This window comes from Phyllobates terribilis, unplaced genomic scaffold, assembly GCF_046119375.1.
Source record: "Phyllobates terribilis strain yellow unplaced genomic scaffold, ASM4611937v1 Scaffold_2__4_contigs__length_985480577, whole genome shotgun sequence".
In the NCBI taxonomy this organism is placed as follows: Eukaryota; Metazoa; Chordata; class Amphibia; order Anura; family Dendrobatidae; genus Phyllobates; species Phyllobates terribilis.
The window spans coordinates 391,269,029-391,295,603 of record NW_027362762.1 but is presented as its reverse complement, the minus strand read 5'-3'; the positions used below and the strand labels follow the sequence as shown (position 1 = coordinate 391,295,603).

General features: G+C 40.7%; 1 protein-coding gene across 5 annotated transcripts in view; it reads right to left on the bottom strand.

The window, feature by feature from the left end:
* The window catches only part of AFF3 (ALF transcription elongation factor 3), a 563,963-nt gene that overhangs the window by 30,046 nt on the left and 507,342 nt on the right, over positions 1–26,575 (bottom strand). For all 5 annotated transcript variants that reach the window (XM_073664860.1, XM_073664861.1, XM_073664864.1 and 2 more), the window contains 5 exons: positions 20,760–21,773; positions 12,140–12,255; positions 9,970–10,147; positions 1,555–1,682; positions 75–138 (listed from right to left, as the gene is read on the bottom strand). In XM_073664860.1, coding sequence (XP_073520961.1) covers positions 75–138; positions 1,555–1,682; positions 9,970–10,147; positions 12,140–12,255; positions 20,760–21,773 — 1,500 coding nt within the window. The remainder of the gene's footprint in view (positions 1–74; positions 139–1,554; positions 1,683–9,969; positions 10,148–12,139; positions 12,256–20,759; positions 21,774–26,575) is intronic.

The window sequence follows — 26,575 nt, the reverse complement described above, 5'->3', positions numbered from 1 at the left end:
GATAACTTCATGCCCATAAAATACCAGGACAAAATTAATTTAGCATACTGTATCAGGGAGGAAAGTGTACTTACCATGGCATCTGCTTTATGCTTCATTCGCTTAGCTTCCTGCATAAAGTAATCAGCATTGTGAGGTCTAAGAAATGAGAAAGAGAAAGCTTAGAAGTATTCCTATCGTAAGTGCATTTCAGAGGTGTTTTGCCCTGCTTGTAACCTTCTGTAAACTATAATATAATTATTATCAACCATCGTAGATCAGATTGCTTATACTATTATCATTGCTGAAGGGCAGATATTAGGAGATTACAAGTTCATATTTTACTTTGAGGTTTGGTTCCTTTTTTATGTCTTTTCGTTCCTGCAGTTTCTAAAGTGTTTCTTTTAGTTGCGTTTTTAACATGAAAAGTGATTCCTAGTTTACGTGACCCTAAGCTACCTCATAAAATGACATGTGCTGTAGTGTCAAAAACATAGCAAAAAAATATTTAAAAAAATACAATACACATTAACACCTGAGCATGCCGTGATTCTAAATAAAGCAACAATCACAAAAAAATTAGAAAACTTATAGGTCGGTGGGGGTCCAACCGCTGGGACACACACTGATCAGCAGAATTGGGCACTTATAACCCCGTTATCCCTATTTAGAATGCAGCCGCTGAGCGCTGCACTCAGATTTTTTTCAACATTTCAACAGTTCATAGAGAATGAATGGAGTGGTGGTTGGGCAGGTACGCTGCCACTCCATTCTAAATGGAGACAACAGGAATATAAGCGTCCCATACTGCTGATCAGTGCTGGTCCCCCACCGATCTACAAGTTATCACCTATTCCGAGCGTAGGTAATAACTTATCTCACTGGACATCCCATTTAAGATTGAAAAGAGAAAAACTGCGCTTAAAGTGGATCTGTCGCCAGATTAAAATACACCAGATTTTGCTCTTATTTTATTCCCGCTGCTCCCCTAAGTATGCTGGGGTTTTTTTGTGTCTTTTTAAATCCGCCATATGGTTCTAGAGATATGGGCATTTATACTTAGTGCTAATTGTTATGAACTTTACCAAGGGGGTGTTGCCCACAGCATAATAATGCAGAGCAGCCTAAAAACACGTTCCCAGAGAATCTTGTGAGCCACACCCCCTTGGAAAAGACACCAAAACATTAACACTAAATTAAAAGTCCCATATCTCTGGATATCCCTAATTGTTTATCCTCATCACTGGTCAATCCCAATAGAGAGGGAAAATAAAACTAAATGTTGTCACTCCTATTCAATTTTTGCTAGCATTCACTAAAAACTGTGCAGAAGACTAAAAGAAATAACTATTCCACTAACATGGCAAGGGATAGCAGTTTAGTAGCAGTAGTGTCGATGGTACTATTACAACATATACTAGCTGGGTCAATAGTCATCACGTATGATATTCTTCTAATATGCTGCTTCTAACTAGATTAGGGGCACCAATTCTCTGATATGCCTGTAATCTCACATTGCCACATACAATCATATACTCTACACATTACACACAGCATTATAAGGTATTGCTCTACCTTGTGCTATCAAGCAACTGCTTAGTTATCCTTGTATCCGTATGCCCATTCCGTTCAGGAGACCAAAGGTTCGGTCTTGAGTTGTCTTTATTATGTGCCGAGCCTGTATGGTGTGATGGTTGCGATCTCTAATAAAAAGGAGTACACATGCTGTCATGTAATACAATACAAACACACATTACATATGTTATTTTTAAGAGTAACTTTTTTTTTCAGCATAGAGGAGTCTGTTTTAAGCTGGGTTCACATCTGCGTTGAAGTCTCTGTTGCAGATTCCGCCATTTTTGATGGACCAAATAAAACAGAATGACGTGCTATTTTTTCCTGTAATATGACATACATCAAGACAGACAGAAGACTTAGTCTGTGTGCCCACAATGCATTTTTTAAGCGTTTCCGCAGCGGCAATTCTGCTGCAGAAACGCTTGAAAAACGCTTGGTAGAAGGCCTGCCATGTTCCCCAATGATATCATTAAGGAAAAATCCGCAGCACTACCAATTATTTTGCGGAATCGTGGCGTTTTCGCCGCCATTGACTTGCATTGGAACGCATGTCATCCGCATCACTGAATCTGTACATGCGGATTCCATGCGTTTCAAAGTGCAGATGGTACCCGGGTCTGGAGGACAGGAGACTCTCCTCCGGACCCGGGTACCATAGTACCTGTAAAAAAAAGAATAAAACAAATAAATATTATACTTACCTTCTGATGGCCCCCGGTGGCTTTATCCGATGCGTCTTGGCTTGCCGGCAGCTCGCGGTGGACTCAAGGACCTGCGGTGACGTCATTTAGTCATGTGACTGGTCATGCGACCGCTGATGTCGGCATGTCCTTTAGTCTACCGCGAGCTGCCGGCAAGCCAAGACAAGGACACCAGGGGCCATCAGAAGGTAAGTATAATATTTATTTTCTATTTTTTACCATTCTTTCGGTCACACTATATAAATCCATGCCGTTTGCATGGATTTATATAGTGTGACCAAGTTGTCAAGCACTTTCCAAGTGATGCTAAAATCGCTTGGAAAGCGCTTGACAACCCACATGCGGAAATGCATGTGAAGAACGCTTCACATCCGCATGTCCCTGGCAGGAAAAACGCATGTACAATCTGCATGCGTTTTTTCTGCCAGGGAGATGCAGAAACGCTCAGGAAAAATCCGGAGCATTTCTACATCGTGGGCACATAGCCTTACTGTCCCCATTATAAGTCAATGGGGGTCAGTCTGCCACTGATGATGTCTTTCATGTGTCAGATCCATCCCTGGATACCATTTTTATGTTCCTAATGGAACAGGAAAACAGAAATTAACATGCTGATGTGAACCCAGCCGTACGTGTCACACAAATCCCAATCAGTCAGAAAGTAAATAACCATTTACAGTATCAAATTCAAATGCAGATTTTCTTATAAACCCCCTTTAACTACTTAAGGGTATGGACACAAAATGTCTTTTAAACTCAGGTGAACCCACCAAGTTTTTCAAGCAGAAGACTCTTCAGAAAACTGGTGTTTTTTCCTGAAGCGCCTTTTGTGTCTTTTTACGGTTGTTTCCTTAGCAGTTTTGGCTGCCAGTCGATTTTTGGAGGGTTTTCCCATAGTTTTTGTGACATCCCTTTTACTGTCATTTTATAGTCATTTTTTTTTTCACTCCATTGAATAATGAAGAAATTGCTAGTGTTGTCCAAGGCAAAACTTTCCCACTGACTTGGAAGTCACTTTGTACTTTACAATACAAGGGCAAGACACCTGAAGAATGGACATGTTACTTCTTTTAACCGCTTGGCATTTTTAGAAACCTGAAGTAGTTAAGACCTTCAAAAGCCTTAACATGTGCACAACAAGCTCTTTTTTACATAGAAATGCATAAGTTCATTCTTTTGAGCAATCCACCTGAAAAAGACATTCTGTGCACATACCCTAAAGCCAATTTTCACCTTCCATAATTTTTTATAGCTTTTGCCTCCTTGCATTCTGTCAATGGCACCTTTATTACTTCTAAGGCTATGTAGCTAATTGAGGCCTTGTTTTATGGTTGAAAAAAGCTGTATAGTTAACAAGGATCATTTTGGGGTAATATATGGTAGTATTTAGTCTAGATGATTTTTTTAGAGAGGAGGAATGCATAAAAAGGACATTGATCATAAATAAATTTTCTTCATTAAAAGTTTAAAGTCGTATGGAAAAGTCAGCAGCAGGAACAGGCATTTCTGTTCACCATTAACAAAAATGTTCAGCTATTTCCTGACGGGTAACTCTCAATTGCATTAAAATGAGTATTATGAGAATTCAATAACAACCACAGCATTCGCTAATTAAAGGCAAATAAGAAAAAGTAAAGACATGAAAGATTACGCTTACGCCCTATGCATGCAGCCTTTCAATGAAAAAACGTTACCGGGGTCATCGGTGTTTTGGATCATTGAGCCATCAGTGTGCCATACGTTTTTTTCCGGTATGGTTAAGAAAAATCGATTACAAAGCTTTTCGTATACCGTACAATGTTAAACACGTACAGCACACGGATGGCACAAGGATAACACACTGATGCCATTCGTTTGCTGCACATGTTTTACACAGACCCATAGACATGTATTGGCCCTTGTTATCCATGCTGCTTGTAATAAAACAGACAGGTCTCTGTGTGGTTTACACAGCAGACGGACCGGGCAAACACACGGACATGTGTGCAACACCATAGATTATAATGGGTACGTGTGGCATCCGTGAAAAAAACGGATGCCACACGTACCTGAAACACAGACATGTGAAGGGGGCCTAAGAGGAACATACAATCTTGTAGAGAAAAATTAAAATCCATAAATACATCTCCAGAGAGAGGACATATCACCCTCATGTTGAACAAATGGATTAAATAAAACTGGGGAAGTGAAAAAAGCTGACACTTCAACCTCCATTGAAGTATGACCTGCCATGAACAGGTAATTCCAGCAGAGATCTGCTCTGAGAACCAACCAACAAGTCTAGGATTCGTATATTCAGAGGCGAAGAAGTACACTTCCGAGGCAAGAGCTTCATCTGTTCAAAGGACTGATCTCAGACTTTCTGGAGCCAGTGGTCAGTGATGGATATTGGGGTTTACATCGATCCGATATTTATGGGAGGTATATTTTCTGCGTCATAGCGAAGGTATGAACAACGCATTTACTCATATCACCATAAGGAAGGCAGAACACCTCCAACTTAATATTGATCAGATGAATGATAAAATCGGTAAAAGGTAAAATCGTGATAGGAAACATAACAACAGTATCTCCCTCCTGGGATCCCTAGGGACAAAGATATCCTGAAATCTGGGGATCTCATAATTTTCTAAAGGCCTAGCACATCCCACGACCAGCCCCCCATATGAGCTCACCAAGTGGAAGTATGTGGGCTAATAAAAATCAGAGTTTGGATTTCTGTCATTGCTCATTTTCCAGAAGACATAGTTCGCTGTGAGAGTGTTCCATTTTCCTAATTGGAGTGCTTCCCTCCATAAAGATAGATAAAGATAGATACATTTCTGCAACATGAGGTTTAGTACTTTTCTTTTGTGATCTCTTTTTAGCTTATAAGATTGTATATACGGTATTGTTCCCATTTTGTGTCATCTTTGTATAATTTTTATAAACACTGCCTACCTTTCCAGATTTAATATATAAAATGTAATAGTTCTGTTCCTCTTGCTCTGTAAACCGCACCCCTGAAGCTATACGCCACCTGAAATGGGTGTCCAATCGTTCTGTATAAATGACTGGTTGTTGCAGCTAATATCTCCTTTTATTATTAAGGGGTTGGCAGTCACTGTACCGGAATATATATTCCATGCATTGTAATTGGAGGTGTATATATCGTACGCTCACTGTGAGTTCCCCAATAACTGGCATAGTAGTGGAAACAGCCGCGGCCTCGTCCATCACTTGTCAGACAATTGTGTAAGTGTCCTGACTATTGGAGGCAGCAGAGTTACATTCCCTGACATATCGGTGGGATCTTCACCCCCTGCTGTTATCCTTGACATAAAATGTTACATGTCACGAGACTGCTGCACAATTGTCACATGTTTGTAAAATTATCAGAACTGGATGAAAAGTTTGTAATTGAGATTTATAAACATCAATTTATAGGTAAGAATATATTGATTAAATGGTAAAATGAAATGACTAAAACCAATAAAGCCCTGCAGGAAAATAACGGCTATGTGTTTTATAAGCTCAGGTATTGAGACAGATGATGACACCTGGTGTTTCTGCCTATATCATTAATGTCATACATGTGGAAAATGTATTGGGTCTGTGTATGGAGAAGGAGATTACAAGATTGTTCCAGTTAAAATAGGTCCACAATGAGACTTCAATGAAATTTCAATGTTATACTCTGAAGCATAGCTAAAGAGTACTTCCACTTTCTATCCAATTACTATAGACATCACTGCATAAATGTGCAGTGATGAACTGTGATGAACAGTGTTGAAGTGTGCGCCGGAACTCAAAATCTACGATGGCAGTCACGCTCTCTGCTGGCGCACCCCCTCTCCTAAGTACTGGCTGCATTCTACGTCGACACAGTCAGTGCTTAGCAGAGAGGGTAGAGCCAGCACAGGGAGCTGATACGATCTTTGAATCTAAGCAGATGCAGCCAATTGAGGGGGTGGCGCCAGCACAAGCAGTAGGTGCCATCTTTGAGAGTGAACAGTGCACACTGTGAACACAGTTGCCCTGCACAAACGATGAACATAGTGATCGCAGTCGGCCTGCACAAATGGTGAACGCAATGATCACAGTTGGCCTGCACAAATGGTGAATGCAGTGATCGCAGTCAGCCTGCACAAACGGTGAACACAGTGATCGCAGTCACCCTGCACAAATGGTGAATACAGTGATCGCTGTCAGCCTGAACAAACGGTGAACACAGTGATCGCAGTCACCCTGCACAAACGGTGAACACAGTGATCGCAGTCAGCCTGCACAAATGGTGAATACAGTGATCGCAGTCAGCCTGTACAAATTGAGAACGCAGTGACCATCATCACCCTGCATAAATGGTGAATGCAGTTAGCGCAGTCAGCCAGCACAAAATGAGAAGGCAGAGAACACAGCCACCAAGCACAAAAAGTGAACACAGTCAGCCAACACAAACAGTGAACGCAGTCAGCCTGCACAAACAGTGAAAGTGAACGCAGTCAAACAGCACAAATAGGAACAGCTCTGGCCCTACTACCCAGGGACAGCACTCTTAGCCCTACTACCCAGGAACAACTCTCTTAGTTCTACTACCCTGGAACAGCTCTGGCCCTACTACCCAGGGACAGCGCTCTTAGCCCTACTACTCACGGATAGTTCTCTTAGCCCTACTACCCAGGGACAGCTCTCTTATCTCTACTACCCAGGGACAGCACTCTCAGCCCCACTACCTAGGGACAGTGCTCTTAGTCCTACTATCCAGGGACAGCTGTCTTATAGCCCTACTACACATAGACATCTGTCTTATAGCCCTACTATCCAGAGACAGCTCTCTTATAATCACTGGTTAGTCTGTGCATTGCAGTCCATGCTCGAACCATGTTGCATGGACGTCTGCATGAGCCCTTACAATTACAAGTAGCCCTTTGAAGTCAACAATAATGCTGATTGTTACGCTCGCGCCCGGACTGACTGGCGTGAGCTTGATTTGTGATCCCACTGGACCATGAACCGAGGAGTGCCTATAGGGGCGTAACTAAGTATCAACTTGGTCCGACCAGGGTCACACGGCGGCTCAGTCGACTCCGTGAACCAGGGAGGAACCAAGCAGGGGGACCAGGCACTACTCCAGGTCAGACCCCAGTCACAGTTGTTGACCCACACCGGGGAATGCAGGAACAGGCAGGTTAGGCTGGCATACAGACAGGTGGGTACTGGCAAGCACGGCTGGTATGAAGACAGGTGGGTATTGGCAGGCACGGCTGGTATGCAGACAGGTGGGCACTGGCAGGCGCGGCTGGCATGCAGACAGGTGGGCACTGGCAGGCACGGCTGGTATGCAGACAGGCGGGTACTGGCAGGTAGGAACGCAGGCGGGATAGGGGCCAGTACAGACTGGGACACAGGAACGGAGCCGCAGGAGCAGTGAACAAACAGAGCAGGGCGAAACCGCAGGTGCGGTGAACAAGCAGAGCGGAGCAAAACCGCAGGTTTGGTGAACAAGCAGAGCGGAGCAGAACCACAGGTGCAGTGAACAAGCAGAGCAGAACAGAGCAGAAGGTGCAGGCAGACAGGACAGGGCTCTGTTCACATGGAACAGACTGGAAAATACAGGAAGATGGTTAGAACACAGGAGGTAGATACGGAGGCAGGGAAAGGGGACAAGCAGAACCGGATACACACAAGGTACTTACAATGAAGTAGCGAGTGGACACAAAACTCACAAACAGAAGTACAGAGACAACGAGTTTGAGTTAGGTGCAGGTTCAGACACTGCAGGAAAAGGGAAGGTTCGGACATAGAGAGAAACAAGTAACGGGCTAGGACACTGTTCAGACAGGAACTGAACCGGGAACAAGATACAGGAACGAGCCTGGGAACTCAGCCCCCAGGGTAGCGGAAACAGACTAGAAGTCAGAGATACAGGTAGTGGCCCTGGGTACTCAGCCCCCAGGGTGGCGGAAACAGATTAGAGTCAGGACAGGACCTGGCAACTCACAGTTGCACAGAACACACTGTAAGAAAGTGTTGCTCAGGCACCTCCTACTGGCTGGAGGGGGTTTAAGTATCCAGTGACTCACAGCAATAGGCTGGGGATGCATTAGGATTGCGCACACTGTAGCTTTAAGAATCAGGAAGCAACAGCGCCGCCGCCCTAAGCCAGCAGACAAGAGACATACAAACAGCAGGTACTGGAGCAAAGTGTGCAGCCTGGCCTGATAGGTAAGATTGCGGTCTTGCATGGTGGGAGGTGGTAAGACATGCAAGCACGCCGCCAGGGATGTTACACTGATGTGGCCCTCGGTGAAAATAAGTTTGACACCCCTAAGGGAACTATATTGTACTACAGTGCACTTCCCTACTAAATCATAGTAAAAGATGTGCAAGGCGACAAAACATAGTGTATTGGTATTACTCCTTTATAATAATGCTCACATTGGAACCATGAGTGCATGTAGGTCCGAAAAAACATCTACTCTAAGGCTATGTGCCCACAATGCAGAAATGCTCTGGATTTTTTCCTGAGCGTTTCTGCTTCTCCCTGGCAGAAAAAACGCATGCGGATTGTACATGCATTTTTCCTGCCAGGGACAAGCGGAAGTGAAGCGTTCTTCACATGCATTTCCGCATGCGAGTTGTCAAGCGCTTTCCAAGTGATTTTAGCATCACTTGGAAAGTGCTTGACAACTTGGTCACACTATATAAATCCATGCAACCGGCATGGATTTATATAATGTGACCGAAAGAATGGTAAAAAATAAATATTATACTTACCTTCCGATGGCCCCCGGTGTCTTTATCCGATGCGTCCTGGCTTGCCGGCAGCTTGCGGTAGACTAAAGGACTTGCCGACGTCAGTGGTCGTGTGACACCCGTCACATGACTAAATGACGTCATGGCAGGTCCTTGAGTCCACCGCGAGCTGCCGGCGAGCCGAGACAAGGACAACGGGGGCCAACAGAAGGTAAGTATAATGTATATTGCTTATTTTATTCTTTTTTTTACAGGTTCTATGGTACCCGAGTCTGGAGGAGAGTCTCCTCTTCTCCAAACCCGGGTACCATACGCACATTGAAACGTATGGAATCCACATCTGCAGATTATGCGGAGATTATGCAGTGATGCGTATTACATGCGTTCCAATGCAAGTCAATGGCGGCGAAAACGCCGCAATTCCGCAAAATAAATGGTAGTGCTGCGTATTTTTCCGCAATGATAATCAGCAGCGGAAATTTCCGCAGCGTGTGCACAGCACATGTGGATTATCATTGCATAGCAGACCTTCTACCAAGCGTTTTTTAAGCGTTTCTGCAGCCGAATTGCCGCTGCGGAAACGCTTTAAAAATGCATAGTGGGCACACAGCCTAAAAGTGATTTTAAAAAAATGTTCCTGATGACATTTTATGTAGTCTATAATATTATCCCCAAGATATTACACGTTTCGTTCCATATCAGTACCAATAATAGTGAGAGAAATGCTAATTGCTGTAAGCAAGTGCCATTCTTACAAAGACTTTCGTCCCTGGGTTGGCATTGACAGTGCCCCATTCCTTTGGTAGTGTATTGTATGCAGTTACATGAGATGTTGGACTAAACATTTTACTACAGTTTCTATATACAGTTACTCTGTAACCAAATCCACTCATATAATGAACCACAAACTATTTGACTGAATATATAAGTAGAATTCTTCTTTGAGGTTAGTTGTAGAACACAGAATAAAACCTACCTGTCGAGAACGTGAATGCTTTTCTTGATAGTGTCGAGAAGCATAGCTGGACATTATACCTCTATCACATTTATGTGCAGAAGAGAGTTCCTCACTTGTGCATTTTGGTTTCGGCTCATCAGCAAGGAAATGTAATGGAGACAGACGTTTCTCAGGTTTTGATAGAGACATCTCAAAGCTGTGAAAAATTATCAACATAATGTGGATACGTTTCATACGACAATGGCTGGTAACAGGCTGACTTTCTAACTTAAAGGGGTTTTCTCACGAACGAAAGTTCATTTTAATCAATAGATCTTGAAATAATAATAACTTCCACAATTGGATGTCTTTAAATAAAATGTTCCTGTGCTGAGATAATCTTATAAATGTGCCCCTGCTGTGTACTGTGTAATGGCTGTGTCTGACCGTACAGGAACATGGTCTGATCATACCACATCTCCTGGGCAGGGGAGGAAGCAAAAGAGTATACAGACATTACAGCAGGGGATCACAGCTGATTCTTTTTGTGAGGTAAAACATTTCCCTGCCTGCTTATAAAAAATGTTTTGCTTAAAGGAAAGAATCACCTGTGATCCCCTGCTGTAATGTCTGTATACTCTTTTGCTTCCTCCCCTGCCCAGGAGATGAGGTATGATCAGACCATGTTCCAGCACGGTTAGACACAACCATTATACAGGGGCACATATATAAGATTAGCTCAGCACTGGAACATTTTATTTAATCACATCCAATTGTGGAACTTATTATCATTCCAAGATCTATTGATTAAAATGAACTTTTTTGTTCGTGGGAAAACCCCTTTAACATTAATCTAGTATTAATTTGTAACTTTAAATGGAATCCACATTCAAAGCAGTATTTTCGGTGAAAAGTATACCTTTTGGAGAGATTTCTCAGAAAACGCCATTTCAGCAATTACATTAAAACCACCTGGCTAATATTGTGCAGCTTCCCCTTCTGCCAGCTTTGATCCTTTGATGTATGGACCTCAGGAGACCCCTGAATGTATCTTGTTGGATTTTGCACTTAGGTATAAATTGCAGATTATTTAATTTGTGTAATTTACAAGCTGGGGTATCCATGTATAGGGCCTCCAGCACATTGTACAGATGCTTAATATTATTTTTGTCATGTTCCTTAAATCATGTGGCTTGCCTTTTTTTCCATGGTGCAGTCTCTTCCAGAAGTGAATGAAGCAATCAGCCCCCTCACATTATATAAAAGAAAACATGACTCATGAGTTCAGGCCCCCTTCTTCCACCTTTTATTAGGTACTAACCACTACCTACTGGGAAAACCCCACAAGCCCTGCTGATTTAAAGATTTCCTGACAAAAGCATAATTTGGCTTTGTCAAAATTACTCAAGAGGTATACATGAACTATAACCCCCAGGATAAGATTCTAACAGACTTTCCTTTATTGTCCAATCACGCTTAGTTCTCCTATTCTATCTCTTGAGTATTAGCTAAGGTGTGATATTGTGACATGGCATTTATTTCATAGGTGATATGTCTAAAGGTACAGTATATTTTCACTAATTTGTATTTAACGAAATTATTGATTAACAAGTGTTCGGCTCTTTCCTTAGTTGTGATTTATTTCACCTCCACTCTGTAGTAACTATGCTTCTCATATCGTATACTAGAAAACAGAGAAAAAGAGATTTATGCATATGTGGAATACATTTTACAAGTCTGCTATATGTGTGACATTAGAGATACATGTCCATAGTGTGGAAGCCTTAACATTACTTATCTCTGGTACCTACAGAAAACAGCATGTGTCACCGGCACTCTTATTGTAATGCCATCAGATCCTGGGATAGAAAGAAATTTAGAAAAATAGGCTCTAACTTAAGAAATCAGGGGTATGTATATTTTTTTTCCCAAATCCTTGGTGTGGACACCAGCTGAACACTCCCTAAAGACCTGCTACAATTGACAGCATGACTGCGGTCAGGACTGGAACTATCTCCAGGGGTCCAGAACATAAAGTCCTGACACTAGCCAGCATCAGGATGTTGTGTCCTACAGTTCCTGAAGTGAAGAGAATCTAACAGCGATAAGTATAGCTTTTTTGGTTGGTCCCAGGTAAGAGGACTAGATGGGTAACCCTGCTCCAGTTAGCCATTTGTACATCACTCCCGGGAGAAGGAGAATTTCGTACCTGTTGAGTTCCAGGCTCTCGCTGTTTGTTGTATGATCACTCCCAGTAGGGAATTGTAGACTATCTTCCTTTTCCACTGGGTTCTTCTTCAGCTCTTGAGATCGTTCACTTTCACACTACACAAGATAAACCATTTTTTAATGGGTTAATGCACCCACGGCAGTACATCAAACAACCCACCTAGAGAATCACAGTAAATATGTATGCCAATACTAACAAGTTCTACAAACAACGCATATAAGGTTTTCTTTCACCGAGCACATAGGAAGCTATTCATCTCCTTGAAGTGAAGCTATGCCAACTGGCCATTCGGCATGTAGTGCCTGCAAGTTGCACATTTTTGAGGGCACATAAAGGTTTCCATTAGAATAAAAGGAATGCTGTACTTGAATGTACAAAATGAGTACATTTTAAAATTACAAAAAAGTATTAAAAAGGTGATCTCAACTTTGAAAGTCATCCACGGGATAGGGGATAACGTTCCGATCACTGGGGGTCCAACCAACGTGGTCCCCAGCGACCCTGATCCCTCATGTTAATACCAGAATTATAAAGCCATTCTGACATGGATTTTTTTTAAAGTAAGTACACTCATCAAGTGTAAGAGATCTTTTGAATAATGTATGCGTTTCAGGCCTTCATTTAGGACACAGCATTTTTTTTTCCATTGTTGCATTCCAGAAGCCACAATATTTTTATTTTTTTGTCGCTATAGCACCATGACTGCTTGTTTTTTGGCTGAAAAACTTGTATTTGTCAATGGCACCATTTTGAGGTACATAAAACTTATTAGCAATCTTTTATTAACTCTTTATGTGGAGAAATAGAAAAAAAAGTAATTCTACTGTTGTTTTTCCATGTATAGAAGATAACCTTCAAACTTGAGAACACCCCTTTAAAAGTTACCCCCCAGCGGAGCCAAATGGTTTTGTAGATGTATAGTAAAGTGTCTTACGCTGTGCTTTTCTTTTATAAAGATCTACCCCAAGACAGAAACAAAATGAACATAAACCTTGCTGTAAGTAAATAAGTAAAAGCAATGGTGCATATAAATAACATTATTTAGTAAACACAGTTTTTGATAAAAAAGCAGAAAAGCCATCCCACCATGTCAAGGTGAACCACAATCAGGATGATCCTGACCTCTAGCATTAAATCCTTACCAGGTGTCAAAGTGACATCAATGTGCATAAGGACCGAGCAGAACCGGTCCCAAATATAGATACCCAGCAATGGGAAGCTATATAAAATGTTATGCCCAGCTCAAGGGAAGGTAGGCCACACCCTTGCAGAAACCTGAGACTTAACCGAAAGAAATGTTTCTGTTTTATGTTTAATGGCAAGTATGAACATGCTCCTATTTTGCATGCATACCAATTTATACTCCAGTTAACTTTTTTCGGTTAAGTTTTATAAAGATCTTTAGAGTAAAGACACTCATATGTACTCCCATGTGCTTACAGAAATCATGACGTGGCCGGTTTTACATCTTTTAATTTGATACATTTTGTTTTCCTACGAGGGTGTGAGGAAATGGAGCATTCCACTTTTATTTCTTTTTTGAAATATGCCATACAGTTCCAGAGAAACGAACCTTCATTTTTAGTGCTAATTTGTATGGTCTTTAGCTTTAGTATATGTATTTCTATTGTAAAAAAAAACACATCCTGACAAAAAAAGTACAGAAAATGGGGCTAAGTGTACAGCCATTCTTAAAAGGGATCTAATGTCAAATTTCACAATACAAATTGCATTACATTAGTAAATAGATATTTTAGAACCGATAAGGCTGGTGTACTTTCTTTGAAAATACTTGTCAGAGTTATTGAAACTATTCTTGCCTGTTATTAAAATGAGCATTGTATGGATTCAGCTGTAGTTGGACTCAAAAAAGGCTCATGTTTAATTCCAAAATCATACAGCCATTCGGACATGGATTTTTAAAAGTACACTCATCTGCTGTAAAAGAGTTTTTGAATAATATATGTATTTAAGGACATTTTGGACTTTCCTTTAGGACATAGCATTTTTTTCTTCATTTTTTAATTGTTGCATTCCAGAAGCCATAATATTTTTACTTCTTTGTAGACGGAGCTGTATGACAGCTTGTTTTTCTTGCAGGATGAGTTGTATTTGTCACCAAGTAAATATAACTTATTACCAATCTTTTATTAACTATTTATGGGAAGAAAAAGAAAAAAAAATTGTAATTCTGTTGTCTCCTGACATTTTAAATTTTACACTATCATTGTGCCACGTTTTTTCTACTTTTTCACAAGTAAAGTGTTAACATTATTCTGATTGATAGAACGATTATAGTGATAGCAAATTTTATGTAATACCCCAGAGTTATATTACTATGAAAACTTTGTGTAAGATATCTCTAATATTTCTATTTATGGTTGTCTGTTGCACTTTCCGTAGATTAATAGTTAAAGTGCACCTGTCAGCAGGATTGTGCTCAGTAAACTACATACACTGTCAGGTGGGCGACATTAATACGGTTCCACTGATACGGTTCCACACAAAAGGTTGATACATAAAATGAGAACAATGGGGATAGGGGAAAATATATGTATGTGGGTTAAGAACGGGCTCAGTGATAGGAAACAAAGGGTGGATATTAATGGAAAACACTCAGACTGGGTCTCAGTTAACAGTGGGGTACCACAGGGGTCAGTATTGGGCCCCCTTCTTTTTAACATATTTATTAATGACCTTGTAGGGGGCAAACAGAGTAGTATTTCAATGTTTGCAGATGACACTAAACTCTACAGGGTAATCAATACAGAGGAGGACAATTTTATATTACAGGAGGATCTATGTAAACTAGAAGCTTGGGCTGATAAATGGCAAATGAGCTTTAATGGGGATAAATGTAAGGTAATGCAATTGGGCAGAGGAAATAAAATGTATAATTATATGCTTAATTGTAAAACACTGGGCAAAACTGTAACTGAAAAAGACCTGGGTGTATTGGTGGACAAAAAGCTCGCGTTTGGTGGCAAGTGTCAGGCAGCTGCTGCAAAGGCAAATAAAATAATGGGATGCATTAAAAGAGGCATAGATGCTCATGAGGAGAACATAATTTTACCGCTATACAAGTCATTAGTGCGACCACACTTAGAATACTATGTACAGTTCTGGTCTCCGATGTATAAGAAAGACATAGCTGAACTAGAGAGGGTGCAGAGAAGAGCAACCAAGGTTATTAGAGGACTAGGGGGTCTGCAAAACCAAGACAGGTTATTACACTTGGGGTTATTTAGTTTGGAAAAACAAAGGCTTAGGGGTGATCTTATTACTATGTACAAGTATATGAGGGGACAGTACAAAGACCTTTCTACTGATCTTTTTACTCTGAGGCCTGAGACGGGGACAAGGGGGCATCGTCTACGTCTGGAGGAAAGAAGGTTTAATCATAATCACAGACGGGGATTCTTTACTGTAAGAGCAGTGAGACTATGGAACTCTCTGCCGCATGATGTTGCAATGAGTGATTCACTACTAAAATTTAAGAAGGGCATGGATGCTTTTCTTGAAAAGTATAATATTAAAGGTTATATATACTAGATTCCTTGATAGGGCGTTGATCCAGTGAACTAGTCTGATTGTCGTATGGAGTCGGGAAGGAATTTTTTTCCCCAATGTGGAGCTTAGTGTTTGCCACGTGGTTTTTTTTGCCTTCCTCTGGATCAACATGTTAGGCTATGGGTTGAACTAGATGGACTTAGTCTTCCTTCAATCTTAAAAACTATGTTACTATGTATTACACTGATTAAAATGATACCTGGGTTGATTAAATCCATCTTGTGGTTCTTGTGTAATCTTTACTTTCAGTTTGGAGATAATGATATGCTCGTGCTCCGGGGCAGCCTGTGGGGGGCGCTCTATCTGGTGCTCTGCTTACATATTCATCTGTATGCTCTTATGATGGGTTACTGTGCCTTCACTGACCTGCCTCCTATTTTACATAATGCATCTAGTGGTGCCGGGCTAGGTAAAATAGGAGGCAGGTCAGTGAAGGCACAATGACCTGTTATAAGAGCATACAGATGAATATGCAAGCAGAGCACCAGATAGAGCGCCCCCCACAGGCCGCCCCAGAGCACGAGCATATCATTATTTCCAAACTGAAAGTAAAGATTACACAAGAACCACAGGACAGATTTAATCAACCCAGGTATCATTTTAATCAGTGTAATGTCGCCCACCTGACAGTGTATGTGGTTTACTAAGCACCACCCTGCTGACAGGTGCGCTTTAAGTCTCCTCACTAGAATAGTTGCTAGGCAAATAGCTTAGTGGGTGGAGCCCCTGGGTTTTAGAGTTGCAGAGTTTCAGGAAACACCGTGAGAGGACCCTAGGAGATCAGTCAGAGGAACATGTGAGGGGATTCCTTATTCTTCCCCTTCCAGTGGGCCAGATAGTGATGGACTGACTGGAGGAAAACAGTAGGATAACCTGAGAACTAGGACACCTTGAGGCAGATGGAATTCACTGGTCTGCAAAGCACCCTTAGCCTACTGAAATACTACGCTGTGGACACATGAGGAGTACGGGCCTGGAGAGTGGCCCCCCATAGTGGAAAACAGGAATCCTACAACATAATGAAGGTCAGAGGGAGCAGGTAGACAGGGGTCTGCTGGGGAACACCTCCCCTGCGGGATAGAAGAGGACTCTATCATGTCAGTTTGGAGAACAGGAGAGGCTCTATTCACACTTGCTGTCTATCGCACTTCTTATCTGCCGTTTTCCTGTATCTATCACTAAACGCCTGTCTGAGGAACCTTGTCAACTGCACATTTACTTTGTACCGCCTATGGCTGTGATCCTGCTGGGCCGTGTTTTCACAAGTAAAAGTTTCCATCTGCTTGAAAAGTACACCTGCCTCCTCTCTCTCGTCGTACCCCTGTCTCCCTCCGCACCAACATCACAGTGAATGTCAGCAACATCACACACAATCAGAGGGGACAATAAAAAACAACGTTTAACTCCCGCACACCCACTGTCCTTATTTATTGTGCCTCCGCAGTGCCACGCGTCGGGCACGGCCACCACCGACCGTGTTACCAGGGACCCAGAGGATCCGACCCATGGCCAGCTTACATACCCTGCGCTATGGTGTGTTACAGCACATTTATGTAGTTTTATAAAGTTTGTATCGTAAATTTGTTGTTTGAAAAAAATTATTTGTTTGTGTCGCCATATTCTTTTATTCATATATTTATGTACAGTACAGACCAAAAGTTTGGACACACCTTCTCATTTAAAGATTTTTCTGTATTTTCATGACTTTGAAAATTGTACATTCACACTGAAGGCATCAAAACTATGAATGAACACATGTGGAATTATATACTTAACAAAAAAGTGTGAAACAACTGAAAATATGTCTTATATTCTAGGTTCTTCAAAGTAGCTACCTTTTGCTTTGATGACTGCTTTGCACACTCTTGGCATTCTCTTGCCTCTTGATGAGCTTCAAGAGGTAGTCACCGGAAATGGTTTTCACTTCACAGGTGTGCCCTGTCAGGTTTAATAAGTGGGATTTCTTGCCTTATAAATGGGGTTGGGACCATCAGTTGTGTTGTACAGAAGTCTGGTGGATACACAGCTGATAGCCCTACTGAATAGACTGTTATAATTTGTATTATGGCAAAAAAAAAGCAGCTAAGTAAAGAAAAACGAGTATCCATCATTACTTTAAGAAATGAAGGTCAGTCAGTGCGAAAAATTGGGAAAACTTTGAAAGTGTCCCCAAGTGCAGTTGCAAAAACCATCAAGAGCTACAAAGAAACTGGCTCACATGATGACCGCCCCAGGAAAGGTAGACCAAGAGTCACCCCTGCTTCTGAGGATAAGTTTATCCGAGTCATCAGCCTCAGAAATCGCAGGTTAACAGCAGCTCAGATTAGAGACCAGGTCAATGCCACACAGAGTTCTAGCAGCAGACACATCTCTTCAACAACTGTTAAGAGGAGACTTTGTGCAGCTGGCCTTCATGGTAAAATAGCTGCTAGGAAACCACTGCTAAGGACAGGCAACAAGCAGAAGAGACTTGTTTGGGCTAAAGAACACAAGGAATGGACATTAGACCAGTGGAAATCTGTGCTTTGGGCTGATGAGTCCAAATTTGAGATTTTGGGTTCCAACCACCGTGTCTTTGTGCGACGCAGAAAAGGTGAACGGATGGACTCTACGTGCCTGGTTCCCACCGTGAAGCATGGAGGAGGAGGTGTGATGGTGTGGGGGTGCTTTGCTGCTGACATTGTTGGGGATTTATTCAAAATTGAAGGCATACTGAACCAGCATGGCTACCACAGCATCTTGCAGCGGCATGCTATTTCATCCGGTTTGCGTTTAGTTGGACCATCATTTATTTTTCAACAGGACAATGACCCCAAACACACCTCCAGGCTGTGTAAGGGCTATTTGACCAAGAAGGAGAGTGATGGGGTGGTACGCCAGATGACCTGGCCTCCACAATCACCAGACCTGAACCCAATCGAGATGGTTTGGGGTGAGCTGGACCGCAGAGTGAAGTCAAAAAGGCCAACAAGTGCTAAGCATCTCTGGGAACTTCTTCAAGATTGTTGGAAGACCATTTCAGGTGACTACCTCTTGAAGCTCATCAAGAGAATGCCAAGAGTGTGCAAAGCAGTCATCAAAGCAAAAGGTGGCTACTTTGAAGAACCTAGAATATAAGACATATTTTCAGTTGTTTCACACTTTTTTGTTAACTATATAATTCCACATGTGTTAATTCATAGTTTTGACGCCTGCAGTGTGAATATACAATTTTCATAGTCATGAAAATACAGAAAAAAATTTAAATTAGAAGGTGTGTATAAACTTTTGGTCTGTACTGTATATATACAATTTTCTGTCAAATGTGCTGTGTGAGGATTTATTTTTCGCTCCATTTTCTGGTACATATGACTTTTTCATCACTTTTTATTACACGTTTTGAGAGGTGGAGTGTCCAAAAGAAACTACCATAATTCTGGAATTTATTTTTGTGAGGTTTTTTAAACACCTTTCCCTATTTAGCTTAATTGACATGTTATCTGTATTCTGCAGGTCAATACAATAATGTAGATACACAATTTAAGTAGCACTTTAGTGATTTACTACTTCAAACAATTTACTACTTTACACAAAAAAAAAAATTCCATTACCCATAACATTTTTTACTTCTCCATAGACAGATTTGTATGGGGGCTATACTTTTCACTTGAGACATTTTTTTTTGTTACATACGATTTTTTGATTGCTTTTAATTTTTTTTGCATGGGGCTGGATGAGAAAAAAACAGCAATATTTGTATTGTTCTCCTTAAAGCATTCATCATATGGGATAAATAATGGTATAGTTTTAAAGCTTGGGTTGATACAAATACAGTGATACACAATTTATAAAAAAATTGTTTATGTTTTGCTACCTTTGCACAAGAAAATCACAGTTTTTAAAAAAATGTAATTTTTTACATCATGTTCTGAGAGTCATAACTTTTTTCCAATTATACAGCTCTGTAATATTTGTTAGAACCATTTTTGTATACAGTACAGACCAAAAGTTTGGACACACCTCATTTAAAGATTTTTCTGTATTTTCATAACTATGAAAATTGTACATTCACACTGAAGGCATCAAAACTATGAATTAACACATGTGGAATTATATACTTAACAAAAAAGTGTGAAACAACTGAAAATATGTCTTATATTCTAGATTCTTCAAACTAGCCACCTTTAGCTTTGATGACTGCTTTGCACACTCTTGGCATTCTCTTGATGAGCTTCAAGAGGTAGTCACCGGAAATGGTTTTCAATTCACAGGTGTGCCCTGTTAGGTTTAATAAGTGGGATTTCTTGCCTTATAAATGGGGTTGGGACCATCAGTTGTGTTGTACAGAAGTCTGGTGGATACACAGCTGATAGCCCTACTGAATAGACTGTTATAATTTGTATTATGGCAAGAAAAAAGCAGCTAAGTAAAGAAAAACGAGTGGCCATCATTACTTTAAGAAATGAAGGTCAGTCAGTGCGAAAAATTGGGAAAACTTTGAAAGTGTCCCCAAGTGCAGTTGCAAAAACCATCAAGCGCTACAAAGAAACTGGCTCACATGAGGACCGCCCCAGGAAAGGAAGACCAAGAGTCACCTCTGCTTCTGAGGATAAGTTTATCCGAGTCACCAGCCTCAGAAATCACAGGTTAACAGCAGCTCAGATTAGAGACCAGGTCAATGCCACACAGAGTTCTAGCAGCAGACACATCTCTTCAACAACTGTTAAGAGGAGACTTTGTGAAGTGAAAACCATTTCCGGTGACTACCTCTTGAAGCTCATCAAGAGAATGCCAAGAGTGTGCAAAGCAGTCATCAAAGCAAAAGGTGGCTACTTTGAAGAACCTAGAATATAAGACATATTTTCAGTTGTTTCACACTTTTTTGTTAAGTATATAATTTCACATGTGTTAATTCATAGTTTTGATGCCTTCAGTGTGAATGTACAATTTTCATAGTCATGAAAATACAGAAAAATCTTTAAATGAGAAGGTCTGTACTGTACTTGAAATGCAGCCCACACATTTTCAAGTTGCACAGAACTGAACGTACCTTACGTTTCCGCCGCATTTTCAATAAAGGGTTATCTGTTGCTTGGGATAAACATTTAGTTTGTGAGGAAGTCAGTATCTTGTCTGTGCTGTTATTCATGTTGAAGTTCTCCTGGGGAACACCGTGTGGAAATCTCGACAAAAGCATTAAATCAATCCGTACCCATAGAGACTTGATGTCATTGCTGCCTTTTATAGAGCATTCATTCCTCCCAAAAGGAACTAGAGTATAAAACTGCTCTTCCAGCTCAGGGGTAACCTCACTTGTAGTCCTATGAATATAATGTTGTGCACCAGAAGAACCAGCTTGATTTATATTATCACCCCCGCACTCTTTATTCCTGTGATTATGTTCTGATGTAACGACGGACTTATTTTCACAAGGAGGAGGTACGTCTGGTTGTGTTTCTTTGCTGTGATCGGAAGGTTGCAATGAGAGTTCAATATTCTCTTTTTTTGGGGCAAGTCTGGTAATTTGAGTTCTCCTATTTTTGTAATCAAACAGACTTGCTCTAGATTCTTTTCTGTGCAATCCTCTGCTGTAACAAGTTAACTTATTTTTAGTTTGCTCAGATACTTCACTCCCTAGAATTCCTTGGCTGAGAGTATGATCATCTGGGTTTCGGTAATTCAGACTATCACCACTAGATGTCCTCTCCACCCTCCGTGTTAGCTTTCTGAACACTGGTGTCCTTTGGGATGTACCTTCAGAAGGATCTGCAACCACTACTGTGGCAGCGCGTGCAACAGGTGGTGGTGACCGAAGCTTCACACCTCTATGTCCTATAACTGTGCAGGATGCTCCAACACTCCGGTCTTCAGTGACGGGGCTCCTGTCATCCTTGTCACTTGGACATATTTGATCATCCTGAGATACTTTCTCACAGCCCTGCTCACCCTCACTTACTCCTCCGTGATTTAGGCTTGATGCTTGGCTGAGAATAGAGGTCTTGTTAGGATTGACTTTGTTTAACCACTTATCCAGTTGCCATTTGTTTGCTGTTGCATGCTGAGGCTGGAAGACAAATGTGTGAAATTAAATGACGGCAACAAAAAACCTGACATTTGGCCTATGACTAGTCCTAAATACAGACAAGTCTTCCCTAAGCCATAATATTAGAATTCATTGTAACGGAGAGATCAATTGTAGGGTACTTTCTGCTTTGTAAGGCAATCTTTCTATGATAACATGAAGTGTAGCATGTAAAGGGTAACACTGTAAGGATCATTTTATATTCACATGTAACAGCAAATCAGCATTGGGCAAAACTATGCAAACTAAAATTATATTCAAACCCTATTTCTTAAAGTATCTCAAAATGATTTTTGTAATATAGGTAATAAAAATGTATTAGGTGATTTTTTTTATAACTATACAGTACTGTGCAAAAGTTTTAGGCAGGTGTGGAACAATCTAAAGTAGGAATGTTTCAAAAATAGACATGTTAATAGTTTATTTTTACTAATTGACAAAATACAAAGTGAAAGAACAAAAGAGAAAATCCTAATCCGATCAATATTTGGTGCGACCAATCTTTGCCTTCAACATAACATCGATTCTTCTACTCTTGCACACAGTTTTTGAAGGAACTTGGCACAAAGTTGTTCCAAACATGTTGGAGAACTAACCACAGATATTCTGTGGATGTAGGCTAGCGCCAATCCTTCTGTGTCTTGATATAATCCCAGGCAGACTAAATGATGTCGAAATCATGTCTCTGTCGGGGCCATATCATCACTTCTGGGACTTCTTCTTCACACTGAAGATTGTTCTTAATGACAATGGCTGTGTGTTTGGTGTTCTTGTCCTGCTGCAGTATACATTTAAAGCCAATGAGACATCTCCCTGCGTTGAAGACACTATAATTCTTAACCAAATCCCCAACACCATTTACTTTACTGTAGCTTCAAATCTCCAAGGAACCTCCACCATGCTTCACTGTTGCCTACAGGCACTCATTATTGTACTGCTCTCCAGCCCTTCAGTAAACAAACTGCCTTCTGCTAAAACTAAATATTTCACATTTTGACTCATCAGTCCAGAGCACCCGCTGTCTTTTTCTGCACTCTTGTTAATTTGATGTCATGCATAGTTCAGTCACTTGGCCTTGTTTCCATGTCAAAGGAATGGCTTTTGGCTGCAATCCTTTCATGAAGACCATTTCTGACCAGACTTATGCAAACAGTACCTGAGTCCCATTGGTTGCTGACAGTTCTGAGCTTATGGCACTTCTGGACATCTTCTGAGTTTGAGGAGAATTAAGCTTGATGTGTCTTTCATCTGCTGCACTGAGTTTCCTTGGTCGACCACTGTGCTAACAGTCTTTAACATTGTCCTTTTCTTGGTGTCCTCAATGCTAAGAAATACAGTCAGATATTTATACATCGAACAATACAATCAGGGAGGTGCCTCTAAATTTATTCTTCAGCAGGACAACAGCCTGAAACATACAGCCAATGTCATGAAGAATTATTTGCAGTGTAAAGAAATACAAGGAGTCCTAGAAGTGATGATATGGCCACCACACAGCTCTGATTTCAACAACATCAAGTCTGTGTGGGATTACATGAAGAGACAGAAGGACTTGAGCAAGCCTACATCCACAGAAATTCTGTGGTTAGTTCTCCAAGATGTTTGGAACAATTTCCATGCTGAGTTCCTGCACAAACTGTGTGCAAGTGTAACTAAAGAAATAATGCTGTTTTGAAGGCAAAAGGTGGTCACACCAAATATTGATTTGATTTACATTTCTCTTTTGTTCATTCACTTTTTTACTTTGAAGGATTTATTACACAGCTGCTTAAAACTTTTGCATAGTACTGTACTTACATAAATAGAGGACATCTTCAGTATACAGGTGCTTCTCACAACATTAGAATATCATCAAAAAGTTAATTTATTTCAGTTCTTCAACAAAAAGTGAAACTCATATATTACATAGTTATTACAAACAGAGTGATCTATTTAAAGTGTTTATTTCTGTTAATATTGATGATTATGGCTTACAGCCAATGAAAACACAAAAGTCATTATCTCAGTAAATTAGAATAATTAACAAAAAAACACCTGCAAAGGCTTCCTACACGTTTAAAAAGGTCCTTTAGTCTGTTTCAGTAGTCTCCACAATCATGGAGAAGACTGCTGACTTGACAGATGTCCAGAAGGCAGTCATTGACACACTCCACAAGGAGGGTAAGCCATAAAAGGTCATTGCTAAAGAAGCTGGCTGTTCACAGAGTGCTGTATCCAAGCATATTAATAGAAAGTTGAGTGGAAGGAAAAAGTGTGGTAGAAAAAGGTGCACAAGCAACCGGGATAACCGCAGCCTTGAAAGGATTGTTAAGAAAAGGCTATTAAAAAATTTGGGGAGATTCACAAGGAGTGGACTGCTGCTGGAGTCATTGCTTCAAGAGCCACCACACACAGACGTATCCAGTACATGGGCTACAAGTGTCGCATTTCTTGTGTCAAGCCACTCATGACCAATAGACAACGGAAGAAGCGTCTTACCTGGGCCAAAGAGCGAAAGACCTGGACTGTTGCTCAGTGGTCCAAGGTGTTATTTTCAGATGAAAGTACATTTTGCATTTCATTTGGAAATCAAGGTCCCAGAGTCTGGAGGAAGAGTGGAGAGGCCACAATCCAAGCTGCTTGAGGTCTAGTGTGAAGTTTCCACAATCAGTGATGGTTTGGGGAGCCATGTCATCTGCTGGTGTAGGTTCACTGTGTTTTATCAAGACCAAAGTCAGTGCAGCCGTCTACCAGGAAATTGTAGAGCACTTCCCTCTGTCGACAAGCTTTATGGAGATGGAAATTCCATTCTCCAGCAGGACTTGGCACCTGTCCACACTGCCAAAAGTACCAATACCTGGTTTAAAAACAACAGTATCACTTTGCTTGATTGGCCAGCATACTCGCCTGACCTTAACCCCATAGAGAATCTATGGCGTATTGTCAAGAAGAGGATGAAAGACACCAGACCCAACAATGCAGACGAGCTGAAAGCTGCTATCAAAGCAACCTGGGCTTCCATGACACCTCAGCAGTGCCACAGGCTGATCGCCTCCATGCCACTTCGCATTGATGCAGTAATTGATGCAAAAGGAGCCCCGACCAAGTATTGAGTGCATTTACTGAACATACATTTCAGTAGCCCAACATTTCGGATTTTAAAATACTTTTTCAAGCTGTTGTTATAAAGTATTCTAATTTACTGAGATAATGACTTTTGTGTTTTCATTGGCTGTAAGCCATAATCATCAACATTAACAGAAATAAACACTTGAAATAGATCATTCCGTTTGTAATGACTCTATATAATATATGAGTTTCACTTTTTGTATTGAAGAACTGAAATAAATTAAGTTTTTGATGATATTCTAATTTTGTGAGAAGCACCATTATATCAACTGGTACCACCTATTCATGTATGACATTTCAAATTGTTATTATAACTGCTGTGTACAAAAAGCGCATGAAATAAAATAATATAATATCCTGCTTACATCCTATTTTTTGTTCACACTTGTGTACTAATAGGTCTCCATTATTCAAATGGAGGCCAAATGTTATGGAAGAGCATAATACATACATAAAAATATGTATGCCGCACAGTATAAGTTTTCCTAAAGATGGTCTGTGTATGGGTAATGGACGCCACTGAAACAAAATCTGTTACAGGCATCTGTTCAACCAGAGGTCCAACTAAAAGACCAGGGACCCATAGCTGGCATTTAAATTAACCTTCTGCGTTCCGCTCATTAACTCCTTCCCACTACAGCTATATTTTCACCTCTGCATTCGACTTATACAATACCTCCTGTAACCAGCCTTGGAGGCTGATGTTCCTGTGATGGGAATAACCCTTTAAACAGAGACTAAAAGAGGAAATATTTGGTGACTTGCAATATATATGTAGTAAGTCAGTGCTTGGAAGCAGATCACCAGGACCAATGGCTACAGATGTTAATTGGCCCATTTGCACAGTTAGAGTACCAGATATGCTAACAGTATAGAGAAGGAGAAAGTTAGAGAATGATGAGAAAATTTGATTCAAAAATAGCTAAACCATAATCGGTGGAAGAATCTTATCATATGTTATAGAAAGATATATAACTTGAGGGTGACACATTTTGCACAATCCTTGGGTCATAGTCACAGCTCTGAATAACAACACAGACTATCTTGCTAAGGATTTCCCTACTACTATAAACTCTTTTTCTTGAGTTCTTGAGAACCCATGTCTAAAAGCTGTCCTATATAAGTATACAGAATAATAAGGTAGTGTTCTTCATTAAAACTCTGTCTCATGTCAGGGGCCGCTTTTGAGGATTGTTTATAGGAAGCTGTCACCCAGGCCGCTCTAGACATGGAATGCATCCATATTCTGCTCATAGTCCTGCCTGTACGAACGGCCATGCATAAACTTCCAATCCCAGCCCCCACTCTGTACAAACAGTCTCCGAAACCAATATGTAAGGGTGGAAGCTAGAACATAAAACTTTTTCTGTTATTCTTTAGTGAGAGATCGCAAATTTCTTTTTAGTCTGCAGCAAAAAGTCACATCATGGGAATCTCTTTGACAATACAAGTAATATTTCATAAGCAAAATTACAAATATCTATAATGCAAGTATACATGGCTGTAAGGTGGAAATTTAAGTTTTTTTTTTAACTCTCCAAAGGTAAGAATTTACTAATAAATATAGGAATCTTAGTCTCATACAATTTTACATGATATATGTTTATTTAACTTCGAGCATCTCCTGTTACACTAAACTTATATCTGAGAATTCGGCCATACACCCCACCGCTACT